Below are 19,168 nucleotides of genomic sequence, written 5' to 3'. Positions count from 1 at the left end.
ATAGATTGTGTGGCGAGAAATTAGTCACGCAAGCCATCTGTTCTGTTTGTAGTGATATCGCCGAGTATCACAAGAGGTATCACCGTGTACCATAGTGTTGTCGCCGAGCAGCACAGTTTTAGGGCTAGGTCTGAATCTTGTATAGTGAGGGTTTTCTAAGAAATTAAAGCAGCATGAGAATAGGGACAAAGCGCCTTCCATAAAACTCACTGTGATGAGAGTATTAGTTATATCCGAGCTTGAGTGAAGGGTAAAATTAACGTCGGTGCATGATTATCTATAAACAGGTTAGAGTCCTGTACGGGTACATGTTTCATATCTATAAACAGGTGAGAGCCCTGTACGGATAACGTCGTTATTTTGCTAACGGTGCATGATTTCTATAAACAGGTGAGAGTCCTGTACGGATTTCATGTGTGTTTGAATTTAGGGAATTTTCCGTGTAAAAGTGCGAGTTTGAATTGTATTTTATGTTCAAGTGGAACTCTTAGAACTTTCACTTCGCGGTGGGTTCAGAGCAAAGCGAGTTCATAATTATACGTGTTAGAAGGGTGGGGTAAGGTTACTCTACTGACAATTGAATATTATCCTTAGTGTGAATAGCGCCGTCTATTCCGAAGTGTGGATACTTGAATGTATGTAAACTATCCTAAATAGTGAAACGAACAGATGTCGTCTTTATAGTCATTGTTAAGAATTAATTTACACTGAAAAGTGTTCTTAAAATGGCGCTGTGAAAAGATTTTGTGAAGGAGGGGTAAGCGCCAGGAGTGAGAAGCGAGAAACCGCAGCTACTGTGTACGTCACAGAGCCGCGCTGGGATTGGGTGACCTACGTCACAAGCTGTATTCTGATAGGCTCTTGAGTCTCTGACGGCCTGTGAGCTGATTGGTCGTTCGGAAAAACTCTAAATTTATTGGTTGAGCAAAAAAGTGACGTAGCTCAACTGCCATTGGCTTGTTGGTGTGTTTCGCGCACGGATTGGTTGTTTTGCGGAACATCCCGGAAATATTTTACGAACGATTTTGTGAATTAAATTTAACTTTTAAAAATGAGTTATCATTTTAAACATGTTGAGAAAAAGACAACATTATTTCAGAAATTTAAGAATTTATTTTCACCTGACAAGAAAATCGAAACGCGAGGTGGTAAACTACTTCATAAGTATAAAACACCTGCAGCGTACATGGAAGGTGAATACGGATATCATACTGTCTTATGGTTCGACAGTTGGAAACACTATACTAAAAACGACGGTGTTTTAGCTTGGCCTGATGATGGTTCATTTAATGTAAGAGTTTTAAGAAATTTACGAGAGAAAATGAATGCTCTTGTTCCAAAACCGAGACCAACTCAATTTGAAGCTTTAGTTGAATGGGAAGACGAGATGTATCAGTTACAAAGAGAAGCTAGTGGAATTAAAAGACCTTCTAAAAATCCATCATGGAAAAGAGAAACTCATGAAGATAGATTGCGAATGTGGAGACAGGGAAACATGAGTGAAGGATTGTATTTAATTCATGAAATGGTAATGGGTTCTCCTACAGGGAAATCTATGGAAAGTGAATCTGAGGATGCAGTTATGGAAGAAATATATACAACTGCTAGAAAGAAACAGCCTAATCAGCCTTTAAGACCTCCTAGATCATGGTCTACTCCGGTGGTTTCTACTGAAACTTCACCGAGTGCACCTCCAATTAGTGAAGCTCCTAAACTTTATCCAAATAATTGTGAAATCACTGAAACTCCTAGAAGATCAGAATTCGAGAATGCTCGAAATGAAGGTAGACATTTTACAATGACTCCAAGAGCAAGGGAACCTCCAAAAGATTATGCAAGAGAGACAAGAAATGTTGAGGATGTTGATTATAATGAATATATAAGGTCTAAAGAAGAATTAATTAAAAGAATGACAAAAGGCATGGAAGCTGTCACAGTTCCAGTAACAATAGGTCCTGTTCAGCCTATATTTGATCAAAGAGATACAAACAAAAATGGATTAACTATTCCTTTAAATACAGAAATTCAAAAGCCTGCCGAAAAATTTTATTCAGACTTGACTGAATTAAACACTTCTAGATCGAGAATGCCTGATTTAACCTTTAATGAGGATTTATCTCCAAAAACACCAATGGGTGCTATGTCAGATGTAGGAAGTCCTGAAGTCAGGGTAACCACACCAAAACTTGATGTGGCCAAATTAAAAGCTAATATTGAAGAATTAATAATTGGAACAATTGGCCCAGATAGTTTAAATTACTATCGGGATGATGAACTACTATTCATTTGCAAAAGTATTCAGTGGAAAACGAAAAATAAATATGATCAATTAGAGGATCTAGCTGCAGAACTGGAAATCGATGTGAGTAAACAAAAGAATTTTGCAAAGCATTACAGATTAGACTTTTCAGAAAGTGACATTGAGAGTTTGAACTCAATGGGAAGAATAGTTCACATTAAAGATTTGATTGTCTATATCAAAAAGCTAGGAGAACTGAACAAATGGAGAGTGAAATGGACCAAAAGGAAGGAAGATGAAAGATTGGAAAAATTGTCAAAACAATTTCCAATGAGAGAAGTTGCAGGTGGAGGATATGTTCATGTCCCATGGTCGAGACAAGACATTCTGTTATTCACAAATGACTTTCCAAAATTGAGGGAAAAACCAGTTGAGTGGTACAGGCAAGTCGATAGATTTATCAAAGTGTCAAAAGTTCTGTGGATTGATTTAGATGGATTTTTTGACATTGTAGTCCCATCTGATCTTTGGACAGAATGTAAAATATCTATTAGTTGGCCAAAAGCAGAACCTGAACGAATCAAAGAAACAGGTGCCTCAAATCCACTTGTAATGGATTTCTATGAGAAAGTAATTGTTTGGATGAAAAACAAAATTCCACCCAAAGAAGTTGATTGGGTTAAAATAGAAAGAACAGAACAGGAAACAAAAGAATCAGTTCATTCTTTTTATGAAAGACTATTGTTAATCTTTAAACAATACAGTGGTTATGAAAAATTAGATGAAAAAGACATGAGTCATTTTATCTATAGATTTGTTTATGGACTAAAACCTGAAATTGGAGAAATGATCAGAACTAGTATTGTCGGATGGCAAGCACTATCTGTAGATGATATTCTAAGAAAAGCAAAATATTGTAGCGATGAATTAGAAGTAAAACAGAAGAAGCTGAAGGAGAAAGCCATGTGGGCTCAGGTAAAGGTGGCTGAGCAACAGATTGCCAGCATGGGAAATAAGAACACTAATTTTGTTCAAACTGGAAATACAAACCAAATACAAGGAAAGTTTAAAGGTAATAATTTCCCAAAGAAATTTAGCCCAAAGATAGAAGAGCTGAAACAAAGATTACCTTGTTTTAATTGTGGCGAAATTGGACATTGGAGGGACGAGTGTCCTCATCCTCCTAAAAACTTAAAGAATCCCTTATTGAATCCACAGATGCAGAATGGTGTTAACCTGCAGCAACAGCTACAGATGCAACAGGGGTTAAATGAATTTAATATTCAGCGACAGTTACAACAACAGCAACAACAACAGGTGAATAATCGTCAAGACCAGTTGCCACAACCACCTTTTCCGAATTGTGGGGGAGTTCAAAAATATAATCCAAACGTGGGATTTCAGGGATGTGAACAGGTAATAAAACCACAAAAACAGCAAAAGCAGCAAAGGGTTCAAATGCAAAATGCTTCACAACAATTTTTATTAACAGAAAGTCAAGACAGTGATTCTGATGATTATTGCTGACGGTGCCCGAGAGAGGAGGAAGAGTGTGTTGTTGGAGCCACTCTTGAGGTTGACCAGTCTGGTCCTTATGTAAACGGGAAAGTTAATGATGTAGACATCACTTTTCTAGTGGACACTGGTGCTACCCGTTCTACTGTTAGATCAGTGGAAATTGAAAACCTACCTCTCTCTGGGGATACCATCCAAGTTGTGGGAGTAAGTAATCAGCAAATTAAAACAGACTTAACTGATCCAGTACCAGTTGAAATTGGAAATTACAGAGACAAACACAGATTTGTGGTTTGTAATAGTAGTCCAGTAAATCTATTAGGCAGAGACATCCTATGCAAAATGAATTGCAGAATATATTGTTCTCCTGAAGGAGTTGAGTTACAAACAATGGAGGAAGATGGTTTGTACAGAATGACAATGATGATGATGGAAGCAGAAGAAACAAAATTGTTTCCTGCATTTGAAGAAAAGGATTTACCTGAAGAGCTAAAGGAAACAGTGAAATCTGAAATATGGGATTTTACTGGGAAAGAGATGGGTCTGATGAAAAACGTAGATCCTGTAAAAATTGCATTGAAACAGGGAATAGAATTTCCAAACACTCCACAGTATAAAATGAAAACAGAAACAATTGAAGGTATTACACCTATAATTGAAAAATTAATCAAGCAAGGCGTATTAAAGGAAATGAAAAGTAGCTCTTGTAATTCACCAATTATGGGAGTTAAAAAGTCTAACGGAACATTTAGGATCGTACAAGATTTGAGAAAGGTTAATCAAATTGTCATTCCATGTTGTCCTGTGGTTCCAAATCCAGCAGTAATTCTATTTCAGATTCCACATGATGCTGAATGGTATACAGTCATTGACCTTTGCAATGCATTCTTTACTGTTCCCTTACACCCAGACAGTTATGAAATCTTTGCTTTCAGATTCCAAGGTAAGACCCTTGGATGGACAAGAATCCCTCAGGGCTATACTGAAAGTCCTTCAATCTTTAATGAATTGTTAAAAAGATCATTGGAAGATTTAGACTTACCAGGTAGATCTACATTGGTGCAGTATATTGATGATTTGTTAATAGCTGCAAAGACAAGAGAAAATTGTGTAACAGACACAATAATTCTGTTAAATCGCCTTGCAGAAGAAGGACATAAAGTGTCCCCAGCAAAACTACAGTTTTGCAAACAAGAAGTAAAATATCTTGGTCACAGAATTGCAAAAGGAAAAAGACAAGTAACAATAGAGAGAATAAAAATGATTCAAGCAATGTTACCGCCAAGAACACAAAGACAGGTCAGAATGTTCCTGGGAATGGTAGGTTACTGTCGACAATGGATAAGTGGATTTTCAGTAATTGCAAAACCATTACAAAGACTGACCAAATCAGATGTAAAAGATCCAATTATTCTCAATGATGCTGAGATGGAATCTTTTGAGAACCTGAAAAAGAGCTTATGCCAAGCTCCTGCTTTGGGTATGCCAAATTATGAGAAAGATTTTGAACTGTATTGCAGTGAGAGAGAAGGATGTGCATTATCTGTATTAATACAGAGACATGGAAATTTAAAGAAACCTATTGCATACTTCTCTGCAGTTCTTGATCCAATTGCAAAAGCATTACCAGGTTGTTTGAAAGCAGTTGCAGCTACAAGTATCAGCCTTGAACAAAGTGAAGGAATCATTATGGGATTTCCTGTGAAAGTTTTTGTGCCTCATTCAGTTGAAATATTACTGACAAGAGGTAAGACTCAACATTTAACAAGTAGCAGATTGACAAAGTATGAGAAAATCATACTGGGAGCAGATAATGTTTCGATTTCAAGATGTTTGAATCTGAATCCTTCTACATTACTGCCTGATTCTGAAATTGTTGATGATATTGAAACTGAACATGAATGTTTAGATGTCATGGAATTCTGCACTAAACCCAGAAAAGACATCAAAGACAGACCTTTGTCTGAATCGGATTTTGTCTACTTTGTAGATGGCTCATGCTTAAGATCCGAAGGAGGTGTCTTGAAAGCTTCATACTCAGTTTGTACAGTTGTAGATGTTGAAGAAGCATCATGTCTTGAAGGAGTTCGTTCAGCACAAGTGGCTGAATTGATTGCTTTAATTCGTGCATGTGAAATATCAAAAGATATTAGAGTTACCATCATTACTGATAGTCAGTATGGATACGGAGTTGTGCATGATTATGGGCAACTCTGGTCACAGAGAGGATACATGACATCAACAGGATCACCAATTAAAAATGCAGTTTTCATTAGAAGATTAATTGAAGCAATACAATTGCCAAAAGAAATTGCCATAGTCAAGTGTGCAGCGCACACTAGAGGAACTGATTATATTTCCAAGGGAAATGCCTTCGCAGACGAAACAGCAAAGTACTGCGCAAGGAAAAATTATTCATACAATCGGGAGAGGAGTAAAGAAACTGATTCAAATTCATTAATGCTAACAACTGTTGTAGAAACATGGCATGAGATTAGAGATTTACAAAACGAAGCAGATGATGAAGAAAAAGACCTATGGTTAAGATCAGATTGTAGACCACGTGAAGAAGATGGAGTGTGGGTTTACAAAGATGGCAGAATAGTCTTACCAAATTGCTTGATTGCTGACATGGCCAGATTATATCATGGTCCTGCACATCTAGGAAGAGATTCTATGGTCAGACTTTTTAGAGAAACTTGGTTCAATACCAAATTTAGAACCATTGCAGAATCTTTTTGTCAAAGGTGTTTGTCATGCCAACAAATGAATCCAAACAGAAAATCAGTGGTGGGGACAGGAATAATTGGTCGAGAGGGTGGTCCCTTTACCAGGTTACAAATAGATTTCATTGAAATGCCCTTACACAACTGTTTGAAATATGTACTTGTAATTGTATGCTTATTCTCAAGATGGGTAGAGGCTTTCCCTACACGACATTGTGATTCAATTACAGTAGCAAAACTAATGCTCAGAGAAATCATCCCAAGGTACGGTTTTCCAGTCACTATTGAGAGTGATGGAGGAAGCCATTTTGATAACAAACTGTTGAAGTTAATTTGTGAAGCTTTGAGCATTGAGCAGAAAATACACTGTGCATACAGACCAGAGGCATCAGGTGTAGTTGAACAAATAAATGGAACTATCAAAAACAGAATTGGAAAAATGTGTCTTGAGACAGGTGTTAAGTGGACTGATGCTCTTCCACTTGTTTTGATGTCATTAAGAAGTACACCAGATAAAAAGACAGGTCTGAGTCCTCATGAAATTATAATGGGAAGAGTTATGAGACAAGCTTTTGTACCTGTAGGTAAACTGTTGAGCATAAATGACAGTGCAATTTTGGATTACTGTAAAAGGTTATCTGATATGGTAACTTCTGTGTCTAATCAGGTGGGAACTGAAGCTCAATCAAATGAAAAAGTTTTGACTCATGATCTGAGACCTGGCGATTGGGTCAGAACGAAAGTACATCGGAGAAGGAATTGTCTATCTCCTAGATGGCAGAAACCTAGGCAGGTAATCTTGATCACTACTAATGCTGTAAAGTGCAGAGGATTGAATCGCTGGATTCATCCAAGTCATACTATTCCAGTACCAACTCCTGAGAGTTCTGATGTTGAAAGTGATACCACAGATGATTCTGATTCTGAAGCAGAAGACAGAACAGAAGGTGAAGTAATTCCAGATTCTGAAGATCGACAAGAAAGTCGACATCTGGAAACTGTGCCAGTGAATGGAAATCTGACAAGAAAAGACTTAGAAATAATTGAAATAGATTCTGAAGGTGAAGAGAATCTGTTAAAAGGAAAGATAACTGAGGATTCGGTTGTCTCTATTGAAGACAAAGAAGCTGAATCAAAAGAAGTTTCAGACCAGGAGAGTATCGAAAGGCAGAGAACAAACTCTGAAGTAAGGAACAAAAATCCGAAATCTGGGAAGCTAGAGGTAATTGAGGAAGAGGAGGAGAACGAATTACCGAGTACCAGTGATGGAAGACAAAGTGAAGTTCCTGGAAGAGTGAAATTGCCGAATAGAGAAGTTCCTGAGTCAATAGAAATTTCAGACTACGAAACTGAAGAAAGTGACGTGGAAGGTGGAAGTGAAAACGGAAAGAAAAGGACTTGGAAGTCAGAATCAAATAATTCTGAACCAAAGAAGAAGTACGTGAGAAAAGCAGACTACTGGCCTGGTGGAAGATTGAGAGTAAGATTGATCAAAAAGCCAATAGAACAAGTTGAAGAAATAAGTAGTCAAAAGAGTCCAGGAAAAGAAGTTGGAGTTGGAAGAAAAATAGAAGTGATATCGAGAAAAGGGAAGAGAATAATTAGACCAAACCAGAAATACAAGTCTCCTGAGTGGACTTACTTAGTAATTCCACCTGTTATTGACATATATGATAGTAGTGAAGAAGAAAACGAAATCCAAGAAATTAGTGACAATGATTGAAGTACAGAATTATTAATTTGGCAAAAGGCTGAAGAAAATCTGTTAGTTGACACAAGGTCGAAGAAAAACTGTTTAGTTGAAGAAAACTTATGTATGACATAAGGTCGAAGAAATCTTGTTTAGGGTTATAAAAGAAAAATATATTTTAAAAGGGGGGTGTATATAAATTTTAAAATTTATTTTTATTTTTGAGGCTAAAACTAACCTAAAAATGCCTTATGTTAAGGAGAGCACTTCAAAGTGTTCTGTTTTTAAAAGATGCTGTAAGATGACTCTGGTGTGTCTGCTCATTTTAGTTCTGCTCTGGTTGGTACTAGCTGTGATTATCCCTTTAGAAATGAATAGAGAATTACACAAAGTTAACATAACAAGCAAAGCTCTGGTTAGCCAAACTAAACATAGTGCATCTGCAAAAGTAATTGATCATCAGCCTAACATTCATCAAGATAAATCAATAGGTGATTTTTCAAGCAATACATTCACAAAGCTTTTGAGTGAATATGTAAAGGTAATGGATGCAAAAGACTGTTATGTCTGTGTTAAGTTACCTGCTTCTGTTTCTGAGGGAGTAACATATAATATGCTTCCTCTCACTTATGCTGTAACATGTAGTGTATTAACTAGTTTATTTTATCAAACTGGTCGTTTAGAATATTACTATTCAAATTATGATGAGATTTTTGCTAATGTTAAGATTGATAATGCTTTAAATAAGCATAAGAAAGCAAAACAAATGAGAGAATATTTCCTTGTTACTAACGAACTCACTTACGAGTATGCTTACAAGAATAATCTAACATGTAAATTAAGTGCTGAAGGAAAGAAATTTTTGAATATGGTTGAGGAGAGAAGAGCAATTTATAAGAGAAATGAATTAGTCAAGCAGACTAAGTCATCCTTCTGGCAAAAAGAGGATGAGAAATTAAATGGCAAAATGCTTGAAAATATTGCAATTCACATAGACAAACCTGTTAGTGGAAAGCTTTGCATTAGAAGAGATAATACACTTTTTGATAATTATTTTGTAGGTGCAAGCAACTGTGAAGATACTTATCAGATTATGGGAGGTTGGGGATTTAAAGGTGGAAAAGATCCTATCTTCCCTGGAATTTATTTTGTTTGTGGTGACAAAGCTTACTATAATCTTCCAGACCATTGGTATGGAACTTGTTATGTGGGAATTGTTTTTCCTAAAGTGTTTCATGTTGACAGAGATTCAGAAGGATTGTTTAAAATTCATAATTATGTAAATAGAGCTAAAAGAGAAACTTTTACTGAAGTTCTGGGAGATATTTTTCAAGCTGTGATACCTTTTGTTGGTATAACCCTAAATGCAGGGAGAATCAGAAAATTGTCCACTATAGTTGATAGATTATCAACTGACACTGCTGATGGATTTCAATTAGTGAATGTTGAAGTTATTGCAATTAGATCCATGGTAATTCAAGATCGTCTTGCTTTAGACATACTCCTAGCAAAAGAGGGAGGAGTCTGTGGCATTTTACATGTCCAACATTGCTGTACATATATACCTGATGAAAGTAAGAATATTGAAATGTATATTAAGAATATTACACAAATGCATTCAGAGATAATTCCTTTAGAAGAAGAAGATTTTACAGGGAAACTTTCAAAAAGGTTTCAAGCAATTAAAAACTGGTTTCATAATATCGGAAGTTCAATTCTTGGCAAGATTCTGGCACCTTTGATTATAATAGTATTCATTTTTATTTTGACTAAAGTAGGTTGTTTGTTACATAAAAGAAAGAAGCAGTTGAAGGAAAAGAAGAGAATCTATAAACTCAGAAAAGAAGAGGAAAGGGAGATCGAGTTACAGGAGTTACATAGAGAGCGTCATGTTAATTGCAAAGATTATGCTGAAACAGACTTTTAGGTTTACTAATACAATTGAATTTGAATCGATTTCTTAAAATTTTAATTTACCAAAATTTTGAGTGCTGGTGTGGTGATTTGTTAATCACCAGATGAGGGAGTTGATGGAGCGAGATAGAAAACAAAATTTTGTTTAAACTCGCAAAGTCACATTTCCATAACATGAATAAAATTATTAATGATTTGTGATATGTCGTGCTAATATAACTTAGATTAAACTTTACACGTGGGGGGACTAACATGTGTGCTCATAAACGTGCATAAATGTTGCATCTTTCTGTTTGTGCAAATTAATAAAATAATTTATTGTTTTCGTTTTTGTCATTACTAACTGCTGCAAACTTAAAAGAAGCATGTGCTTGTTTTGCTTTTCCTTGTCTGCGTGATGTCATTTCTACTATTCTAGGTGCATATGGGTCTCATAGAAAAACGGAGACTGGTAAATATAAACGCTGCTTTATTTGTTTGCAATGGCTAGGTAACATTTTGATTAATCGGGTGGGTTAATTAATTAGTAAACCATGGGGTGGATACAGAATCTACATTATTTCTTACATTAATACTTTTCTTGTGTTTGTTTTATACTAGAAAACATAAGTTGCCTGCTTTTGGGCCTAGTCATTTGAACCGCAGAAAAAGAGCTGACTTAGAATTCTGCAGAAAGTCACGAGACGCCCATTCTGAATTAAAACGATTATTGAAGCTGCATTCACAAAGCAAAAACTGATGAGCTGACATCATTCTGTCGGACATGGCCAAGGTCGAAAGTGAACATTTTGCCAGTCCTTAACTTGGCATCCGCGGAAGTTGTACTGAAAGTCTATGGAAGCTGCGAGGATGACTTAATACAAAGTTGCAAACGCAGGAAGCTTCTGGCTTCACGTGGAAGAGACAATGGTCTTTGTAAGACATGATTTTGTGGAACTTTTTGAGAAACTGGTGACATGTCACTTGTCACTCTCAGCCAATGGGACGTCGAGGATTTCTGAAAACTTTCCTTTGCTAGTTTAGTTAGCGTAGAAAGGTATAAAAAGTCATGCCCTTAGGGTTGGGCTGGCTGCTGCTTTCTGACTTTCCGATGAGGGTGATGTGCTGCTGGACTTTGCGTGGAGCACGTAAGAATCCTCAAAGAACTTTACTTTAATTTCTGTCTATTTAGCTCAGTTAGGGAAATAGGTTTTAGAAATGCTAAACTTTATATAATTTCTTTAAATTTGATTCAATAGCTTAAATTGTATTTTTCTCATATTTCTTACCATCATGCTTGCTTTATTGCAAATAAATTTCATTTATAAAACTTTCAACTTATATACCATAATTTAGAAAATAAATTCTTACTTTTGACAAACAAGCTGGTCTTGGTTATTCAGAAGTGTAGGTTACCATTAGCTAGATCACGTCACCTATGGTGGTCGTTTAAATGGTTGGGTTTTATTCTAATGACAATATTCTTTCTGCAAATGTATAAATATGTATATAGTTTGTAGATAATGTATATATAGATTTATTCTGACCACCTGATTCAGTAGGCCCAAAATATATCAGGTTTATAAATGGGTCCATATTTAGTATAGAAATTTGTTTATAGGTTATGAAATTGGGTAGCGTAGTTTATGATATATTTTCTATAGCCCGCTGGATCAGCAGTCACACATTACCTTCACACCCCACACAGATTAGTAATAACACTACCGGCAATACTCACACCCATCACTACTGACGCACACCAAGTAGGAAACACACTTTTCTAATATAAATAGAGGTGCATAGTACAAATTCGCTTAATAAAGCTAACCTATTTTAATGAGGCAACCAAGCACTCTAGCACTCACAAAAACAATGAAATGCCTGTATTGGCAGAATGTTAGTAACGGTTTCTATAAATGGTGGACATTCTTAAAATAGTGAGGCCTACTGGCTTTGTCTATGCTTCTTATTGTTGAAGTCCGGTTGTATTCATCCTCGCTTCTGCGTATGTCACTCTAGTTCTAGTGGTGCTGCTTTTACACGCAGGAGGTATTAGCGCTTCGGAGGTGATGATTCCGGGCTGTACTGACAGAAAGAAGCACCACGCTGGGATTGGAGCATGGAATGGCACGTCACTCTGAGCAGCATCTTTTCCATGTTAACACCTTGCGTTGCTTACTTCATTCTTAGATGGGGAACTAAAGCACTCCAGGAATCCCTGACAGAACATGCGCAAGCACAGGCAACAAGCACTGGTAAAGCTAATAGGTGTGGATTTCTCAACGTTTTCAAATACATGTGCAGCACTGCAAACTTGGGAAATGATTAAAACAAAGAGCACAGAGGTACGAGGCACAGAACGAAGTAAGTTGCAAACAGAGACTCCACAATAGTCTGTGTACATCTGTCCAAACCGACGTTCGCACGGTAAAGCCAGACCAGTGCTCGTTTTATACCCGAAAGAGCAGCAGGAACGATAAACACAGGATCCATCCGATGTCGCATGTACCACCAACAGAGTCTATAATGACGGCAGTAATTTAAGCACAGCCACGGCCACAGAGAGCTGCTCTGCAGAAGGTTAGCGCTTTGGGTCATAAGCAAATGCAAATGCGTTACCAAGTACACTGCACCCGAGCGCTCACGGCTGCCTGTCCCAGTCCCAGACCTCTCAGTATAAACGCTGCAGGCTCTGCAGACTCAAGAGCCGCAGTCAGGGGAAACAAAATGTCGGCCGGCATCCAGTTAAGGAAGGCGCTTACAGCGCATACTCGTAGCATTCCCGTCTGTTACGGAAGCGAATCAATTCGCGTCCATAGATGCCAAAGAAAGGCACGTAAGGCACAGTGTCACGCAAGGTACCGACAGAAACTCTGATAGCTGTATACAGATCAGTTAAAGTAACGCAACATATTTATAAACAATTTTGATTTGAAGATAATTTGGAAGGTCTCTTGGCGGGAGGGGGGCGGGAAAGGAACGGACAACGGGAGGGGTGGGGGGGCGGAAAGGAACGGACAACGGGAGGGGGGACAGGAAAGGAACCACTCACCTTGACTTCCTCGGCTGGCGGTCGGCCGCCAAATGGCCCAAACAAACCTCCACGAGACAAAAAAAAAAGCCCCGCCCACCGCCGCATGACGTAGCCAAAGGGAAAAATTCTCGGGAACGCCCCCGAATCTGGTCCGGCCTTGACGGACAGATCTGGCACCCAATGGCTAGCCTCCATTTATGAAGCTAGCCAATGGGAGCCGGGGGACGTTCCTGAAGCACTTATAGTTAACAATGGATTTCGCCTGCGCCGAAAAGCTGCGCAGAGCGCAGCCTTCGGCAGGCGAAACCCAAAAACCTGCTTTAAAAGCAGTCCCAGACATGGAGGTCTGCTGAGCCCAGCAAGCCACCCTCCCTGGGAGGGCCAGCCATTCCCGATGGAGTCGCAAATTGCAAGTGGCTCATTATTATTCATGAGCCTCTCATTTTGTGACCCCATTGGGAATCGCTAACAGAGTCTCTGACACTGTTGTACATTTGCTTTGGCGACTCGCAAATTGCAACTTTTTGCAGTTATTGAGTCGCAAAAGCCAATGGTCATACATCTGGCCCTTAGACTTTTCAAGATTCTGATGAGTGTTTATTATCACTAAATTCCTTAAACTCTAATTCTGTGACTCGCCCTAAATCTAATTTTCACAGTCTTAACTGTTTTTCCTGACCACCAAAAGCTGTGTGAAAGATGCTAACGAGACCTCTATATCTGGCTGTTATTTATTCAATTGTTGAACTCTCTCCTCTGTGCAGATCTTGCTCTTGTACTGTTACACAACACTCTTCTAAAGGCACCGTGCAGCATTTCCCCCGTATGCTATGTCCTCTGTAACGTTTAAGTAACAATATCTTTGAACATCTCCATCTCGAAACCTCCTGCCTTTGGGTTCTAATGCTCTTTTATTCTGTTCTCCTTGCAGAGATGTACTCCTGATGATGCTCACCAAGTTTTTGGGACGGTTTGTTAGCCCCAAGCAGTACCAGCAGCTTCTACTGAGGTATGTAAACATCCTATCAGGGTGGTGCCAAGGGCTGCACACAGGCGGCCATGTGGCTTAGCAGCTAGAGCTGTCGACCTTGGAAACTGGGAACACAGGTTCCAATGTTATCCTCAGCGCTTGCCTCAGTATAGTGAGATTGCTAGCAAATCACTTAACATCTCTGAGCAATGTAATGTGTGAGTTGTGGGTGTGTGATCCTCATTGGATGCATACTATCCTGTAGGCCGTCTCCCGTTCCACCCAGTAAGCTACCGCACTTTGTTGCTTCCGCTATATAAATATCAGTACATGAATAAAGTAATATGTTTTCTCCTCTGAACCACATGTTATGGGCCCAGTTGCACTTTAATACTCCGGGGTTTATTCATGAGCCCTTGCGTCACATTTACCCTGCTGTAGCGTCACTTTTTGTGATGCTGCGGCTGTGTAAATATTGCCCTGCGTTGCTCCATATTTATGAAGTGACGCATCTAGGCAGATGTGCACTTTGTAAAGCCCTGCGCTACATTATACCTACGTCAGGTATAATGTATGCAGTTTGAATGTTCCCCTGCATCAAAGCCAAGTAGAAGTGGTGCATTGAAATCTATAAGATTTCAGTGTGCAACTTCTAGAATGCCACTGCGTCAAATCCTTACACCTGCTTCATACCAGGCGTAAGGGTGATGCAGTGCTATAATCATAGTCCTCCCCCTGCATTGCTGGAGTTGTGTCAAGCTTCCGACACAACTCCAGCAATAAGTCAGTTTTGCGCCGACAGATACTGACCTATGTGTCATTCCTTGCGGCATGATGCATCATACAGTAAATATGACGCATCAATGGTGTTGCAAGGAGGTCGCACTGAGATGCTGCGACACTTCTCATAAATAAGGCCCTCTGAGTCTAAATTCTAGCTTTAGTAGCATTGGGTGAAATGATGGGGGGCCCCTCATTTGCCCACCACCAACTTGCCCTGCTCTGACACCCGACTGGTAGAGGTCAAGGAGTTAAAATTTCTCTATATGGTTGCAGAGCTGCTTGTGGACGCATTTCTTGAGCAATTTAGCTAGAGTCATGATGCTGGTGATAGGTCGGAAGTTGTTAGGATCAGATAAATCAGTGTTGGGCTTCTTAGGGATGGGAGTGACTTGCCCAATTTTGAGGCAAACAGGGATCCTCCCCTGCCGGAGAGATTCATGAATGATCCGGGACCAAAGAGGTAGAATGCCAGATTTGAGATCTTTCAAAAACTTAGCAGGAAGTGGATCGCTGAAATGATTGGAAGGTTTTAGGGATGCCATATCGTGGAGCAGCTCCGTGACATCTTGGAAGAGAAAGGAGTTCCACAAGGCGTCATTTTTGGGAGAACAACCAATATGTAAGGAGACTGCCGAGGGATCCACAAGCTCCACTGATGATGCGAGTAGATCAGAGGCCCAAAATTGGGAGTGTCATGTTGCAGCTCCAGTTCAAAGTTCCTAGTTTTTTTCAGAGAAGTGCACTCAGAAGTCCTCCCCACTGGGAGGCGAAGTCAGGGGAGTCGAGGTAGGATTGGAAGAGTGGTTCCCTTGTTTTTTGATGATTTCAAAGAGCTTCTTGGATCTATTTTTAGCACCGTTCAGCTGAGCCCTGAAATGGTCGATTTTAGCAATGCGGATGTGTTTGTTTTTTAGTACTTCTCAGTTTCCTTAGCTGAATTAGGCTTGTGGTGGAGGGCGCATTTCTCCAAAGTCTTTCTGAGAGCCTAAGTTTACGACGTTCATCATTTCGGGCACTATTAAACCAAGGTTTGGATTGTTTGACTGGAATCTTTTTGAGTTGCTTCGGCGTAATAGTGTTGAAAATGTTAGCCATAATGCTAATGTAGTGATCAGAAAGATCGCCAATGTTGGTCATGTTAGGGGGAGGCTGAAGCCTATTCTTGGTGAAGGAAGTTAGAACATTGATGTTGATGTTTCTCAGAATGCAGTCAGTTGTTTCGCTTTAGGCAGTTGGCCCTGTCTACACGTGTCCTTTTCCAGGATGTGGAAGCGAAATTTGATGAAGATCCGACCAGTCACAGGCTAGAATGTCATCCAGTTGTATGATATTGTCTTTAGCAATGATAAGGTCAAGGGTGGCGCCCTTGTTGTGGGTAGGTCTCTTATAGACCAGTGAGAAGTTGAGATCGGAGAGGAAAGCCTTAAAGGAGCAGACTAAAAGATCATTAGTCTCATTCCAATGGAGGTTAAAGACTCCAAGGAAGATATAGTATAGTTGGTCCGAACAAGAGCTAACGACCTCCATGATTTTCTCTATGAAGAGCAGATTATCGCCCGTTGGATGATAAATCATGTGCAGCACACAGACAATCTTGCCCCTATGACACATCATGGTGACTAGTTGCTCACAAGAAGATAGCAAAGCATTTTGAGATTGCTGGAGTGCTGAATGCAAGCAATGCCCCCCGCCCCCTGTTTTAACAAGTCGATCGCATCTGATAATGGCATAATCGGAGGGATTAGGATGTTGAGAACAGTGGAGGAGACATCATTGAGCCAGGTTTAAGTGAGAATCAATATGTCCAAATATTGCGATATGATGAGTTCAGAAATATCAGCTGCATGTTTCACAGCCGATCTGCAGTTCAGCAGCATCGATTTGATATGAAGTTTGGTGGTGACCACTTCATGATGAGAGGTAGTTATTTGAAGTAAGTTTTCCTTATTAACCGATCCGAGGTTGACCATAGGTTCCCTGTCAGGGTCAGAGGTAAAAGCAGGGATGTTGATAGAGGAGTTAGAGGAGGAGAAAACCCCTGCGCCACTGTACGAGAATAAAAGAGCAAGGGTGTCTTCAGCCGACATCTGAGGCTGAAACCTACGCGGCCTAGAGTGATGGTTAGGGAGAGGCCTAGAACTTCACTTGGAGCTAAGTGGGTAGCGGATAAGGGACTGTTCTTCCCCACCACAAAAGACTCTCGGTGGATTGTGTTGACAGGTCCCCAGGGAGGGGTGTATATTCCAGACTCTCTCCATATTCATGGAGAACTGTAAAAGGGTTTGCATGATCTCTTTGACAGCAAGGAGATCCAGCTTGAGGTCAGCAATCTTCTCCTCAAGGTAAGGGCCGTTAATGCACTCCTCAGCTGCCCTAGAATGAAACAATGGGTATGACCCAGTTGTGAGAGGGGTATTGATGGTATAGAAAGTCCATTACCACAGTTATAGAGGGAGATGGAATCCTGCTTGAGAGTGGTCTTGCCCTCAACCAAGGGAGGAGGATTGGCATGAAGTGGAGTAAGATTCGGTGCAAGTGGGTGCTGAGCCGATCCTAGCATGGGCTTAGTAGCAGGCAAGGTGGCTTGAATAAAGGCGCTAGGGGACGCACAGGAGGACGAGGTAGGTGGGAGTGGTTTATGAGGAGAAGAGGAGAAGTACTGGAGACAGCAGCTAGGTCTAAGGTCCTTGAAATGGTAGTACCTGAATCAAGGGGCAGATTAGCAGGGTTGACATGGTAGTTGCGGGTGTAATGCTCAACCCCCAAGTTGTTGGAGGTAGCAAAACGGCAATAGGATAAAGAGGGTGACGTGAAATTAGACAGAAGGAGTGAGTAAGGAGGAGAAGTACAGGGGGTAGCCACTTGGTGGAGGGCCGTTGAGTCGGTACTACCATGGATGTCTGAGATAGTAGTATGAGTGCTACAAATATCCTCCGTGTTGTTGGAGAGAACAAAACCGTAAATAGGTAAAGATGAGGACGCGAATTAAGGGAAGAAGAGGCGAAAGGCACAGAGGGTGCAGATATAGAGGGTAGACTGTTATTATGGAGAGTGACCGTGTACGTGTACTTTGATACTGTCAAAGCGCTTGAGGTTCAGGTCAGAGGTTTGAATAAGGATGTTCCCATTATTGCATAAGAAAATGGTCAAATCTCCCTTAAGGGAAAGGGAGTGTAGTGTGGTTAAACGGAAGCCGTGTGATGTTTCGGTCAGCTGTTTAGAGCGCAGCACAGAAGTTAAAGACTTGCTCTACTGGGCTGTTCTATTAGTGTAGAAAATGAGGTCTGTCACCACAGAGCCCTTAGTGGAAATATATATGTCCCAGATAAGCGTCTCAGGACCTCGTTTGAGAAGAGTATGTTTGAAGGTATTTTTCGTTTTCTTCGATAGGACATAACGGAAAGGTGAACAAGTCATATGAATTCCTCGCTACAAAGTCTATGCAGCATAGCCGATAATGCTCTTTATTCGCCCCCTGTTACTGTGGTCTGTTATGCCCATCTCTTGTAATGGCTCAAAATTATGGTAGGGGGTGAAACAGACCATACATGGATAGGCCGTTCCGTTTGCATTGTCAGCTGACCTTTCTGGACATACACACATCATAAGATGTTTGCTGACCCCAGGATACAAGGTGGTGTGGGGCATTGGGCAGACATATGTGGCAAGAGTCTCTTTCCATTATAATCATTTTAAAATCTGTAAGAGGGGCCTGCTCCTCTGGGCTTTCCTCTTGGCTGACTGTGTACTGCTAGCAAAGGTTGCATATAAAGGGACTTGACTTGGATGTCAATACATCACAGAATGTAACTTATTTGTTATGTTGGATGATATGTTTGCTCCTGTTCATTAACAAGAGGGTGCTTCACCTTAAATGGATGTTTTCATTGAACTATGGCAGGCTGCAGCTTCATGACAAGAACATCATCAAGTTTGAGGAGTTATATGCAGCTATTCGGGACCCCATTCCTTCTGGCGGCCCAGCCTGGCTGGACCCTATCAGCAGAAGGCAGGTGGAGCGGATGATGATGACAGCCTCCCAGGTCCACGCGCAGCTCAAGGAGAAGGCCAAGCAAAGGTAAGAAGGACATTTGCAGGTTATGCATGATCTACTGCAATCGTCATGTTGATGTTACATCTCCCATGTTGCCATGCCATTCATATGGAAAGTCCTATTACTGGCAAGGTGAGGGAGAGAACGAGAAAGAGAGGGAATAAGAGAGCATGTGAGGGAGAGAGAAAGAAAGAAAGAAAGAAAGAAGGAAAGTAAGAAAGAAAGAAAGAAAGAAAGAAAGAAAGAAAGAAAGAAAGAAAGAAA

At 40.0% G+C, this 19,168-nt stretch overlaps 1 protein-coding gene across 1 annotated transcript in view; it reads left to right on the top strand.

Annotated features, from left to right (window-relative positions):
- The window catches only part of LOC144821250 (EF-hand calcium-binding domain-containing protein 6-like), a 403,952-nt gene that overhangs the window by 115,564 nt on the left and 269,220 nt on the right, over nucleotides 1-19,168 (top strand). Inside the window, exons 4-5 of the mRNA XM_078678029.1 lie at nucleotides 14,029-14,106; nucleotides 18,752-18,928. Coding sequence (XP_078534155.1) covers nucleotides 14,029-14,106; nucleotides 18,752-18,928 — 255 coding nt within the window. The remainder of the gene's footprint in view (nucleotides 1-14,028; nucleotides 14,107-18,751; nucleotides 18,929-19,168) is intronic.

Source organism: Lissotriton helveticus, chromosome 2_2, assembly GCF_964261635.1.
Source record: "Lissotriton helveticus chromosome 2_2, aLisHel1.1, whole genome shotgun sequence".
NCBI lineage: Eukaryota > Metazoa > Chordata > Amphibia > Caudata > Salamandridae > Lissotriton > Lissotriton helveticus.
Note: the sequence above shows the minus strand (reverse complement) of the source record. Positions and strands in the feature narration are given on the sequence as shown.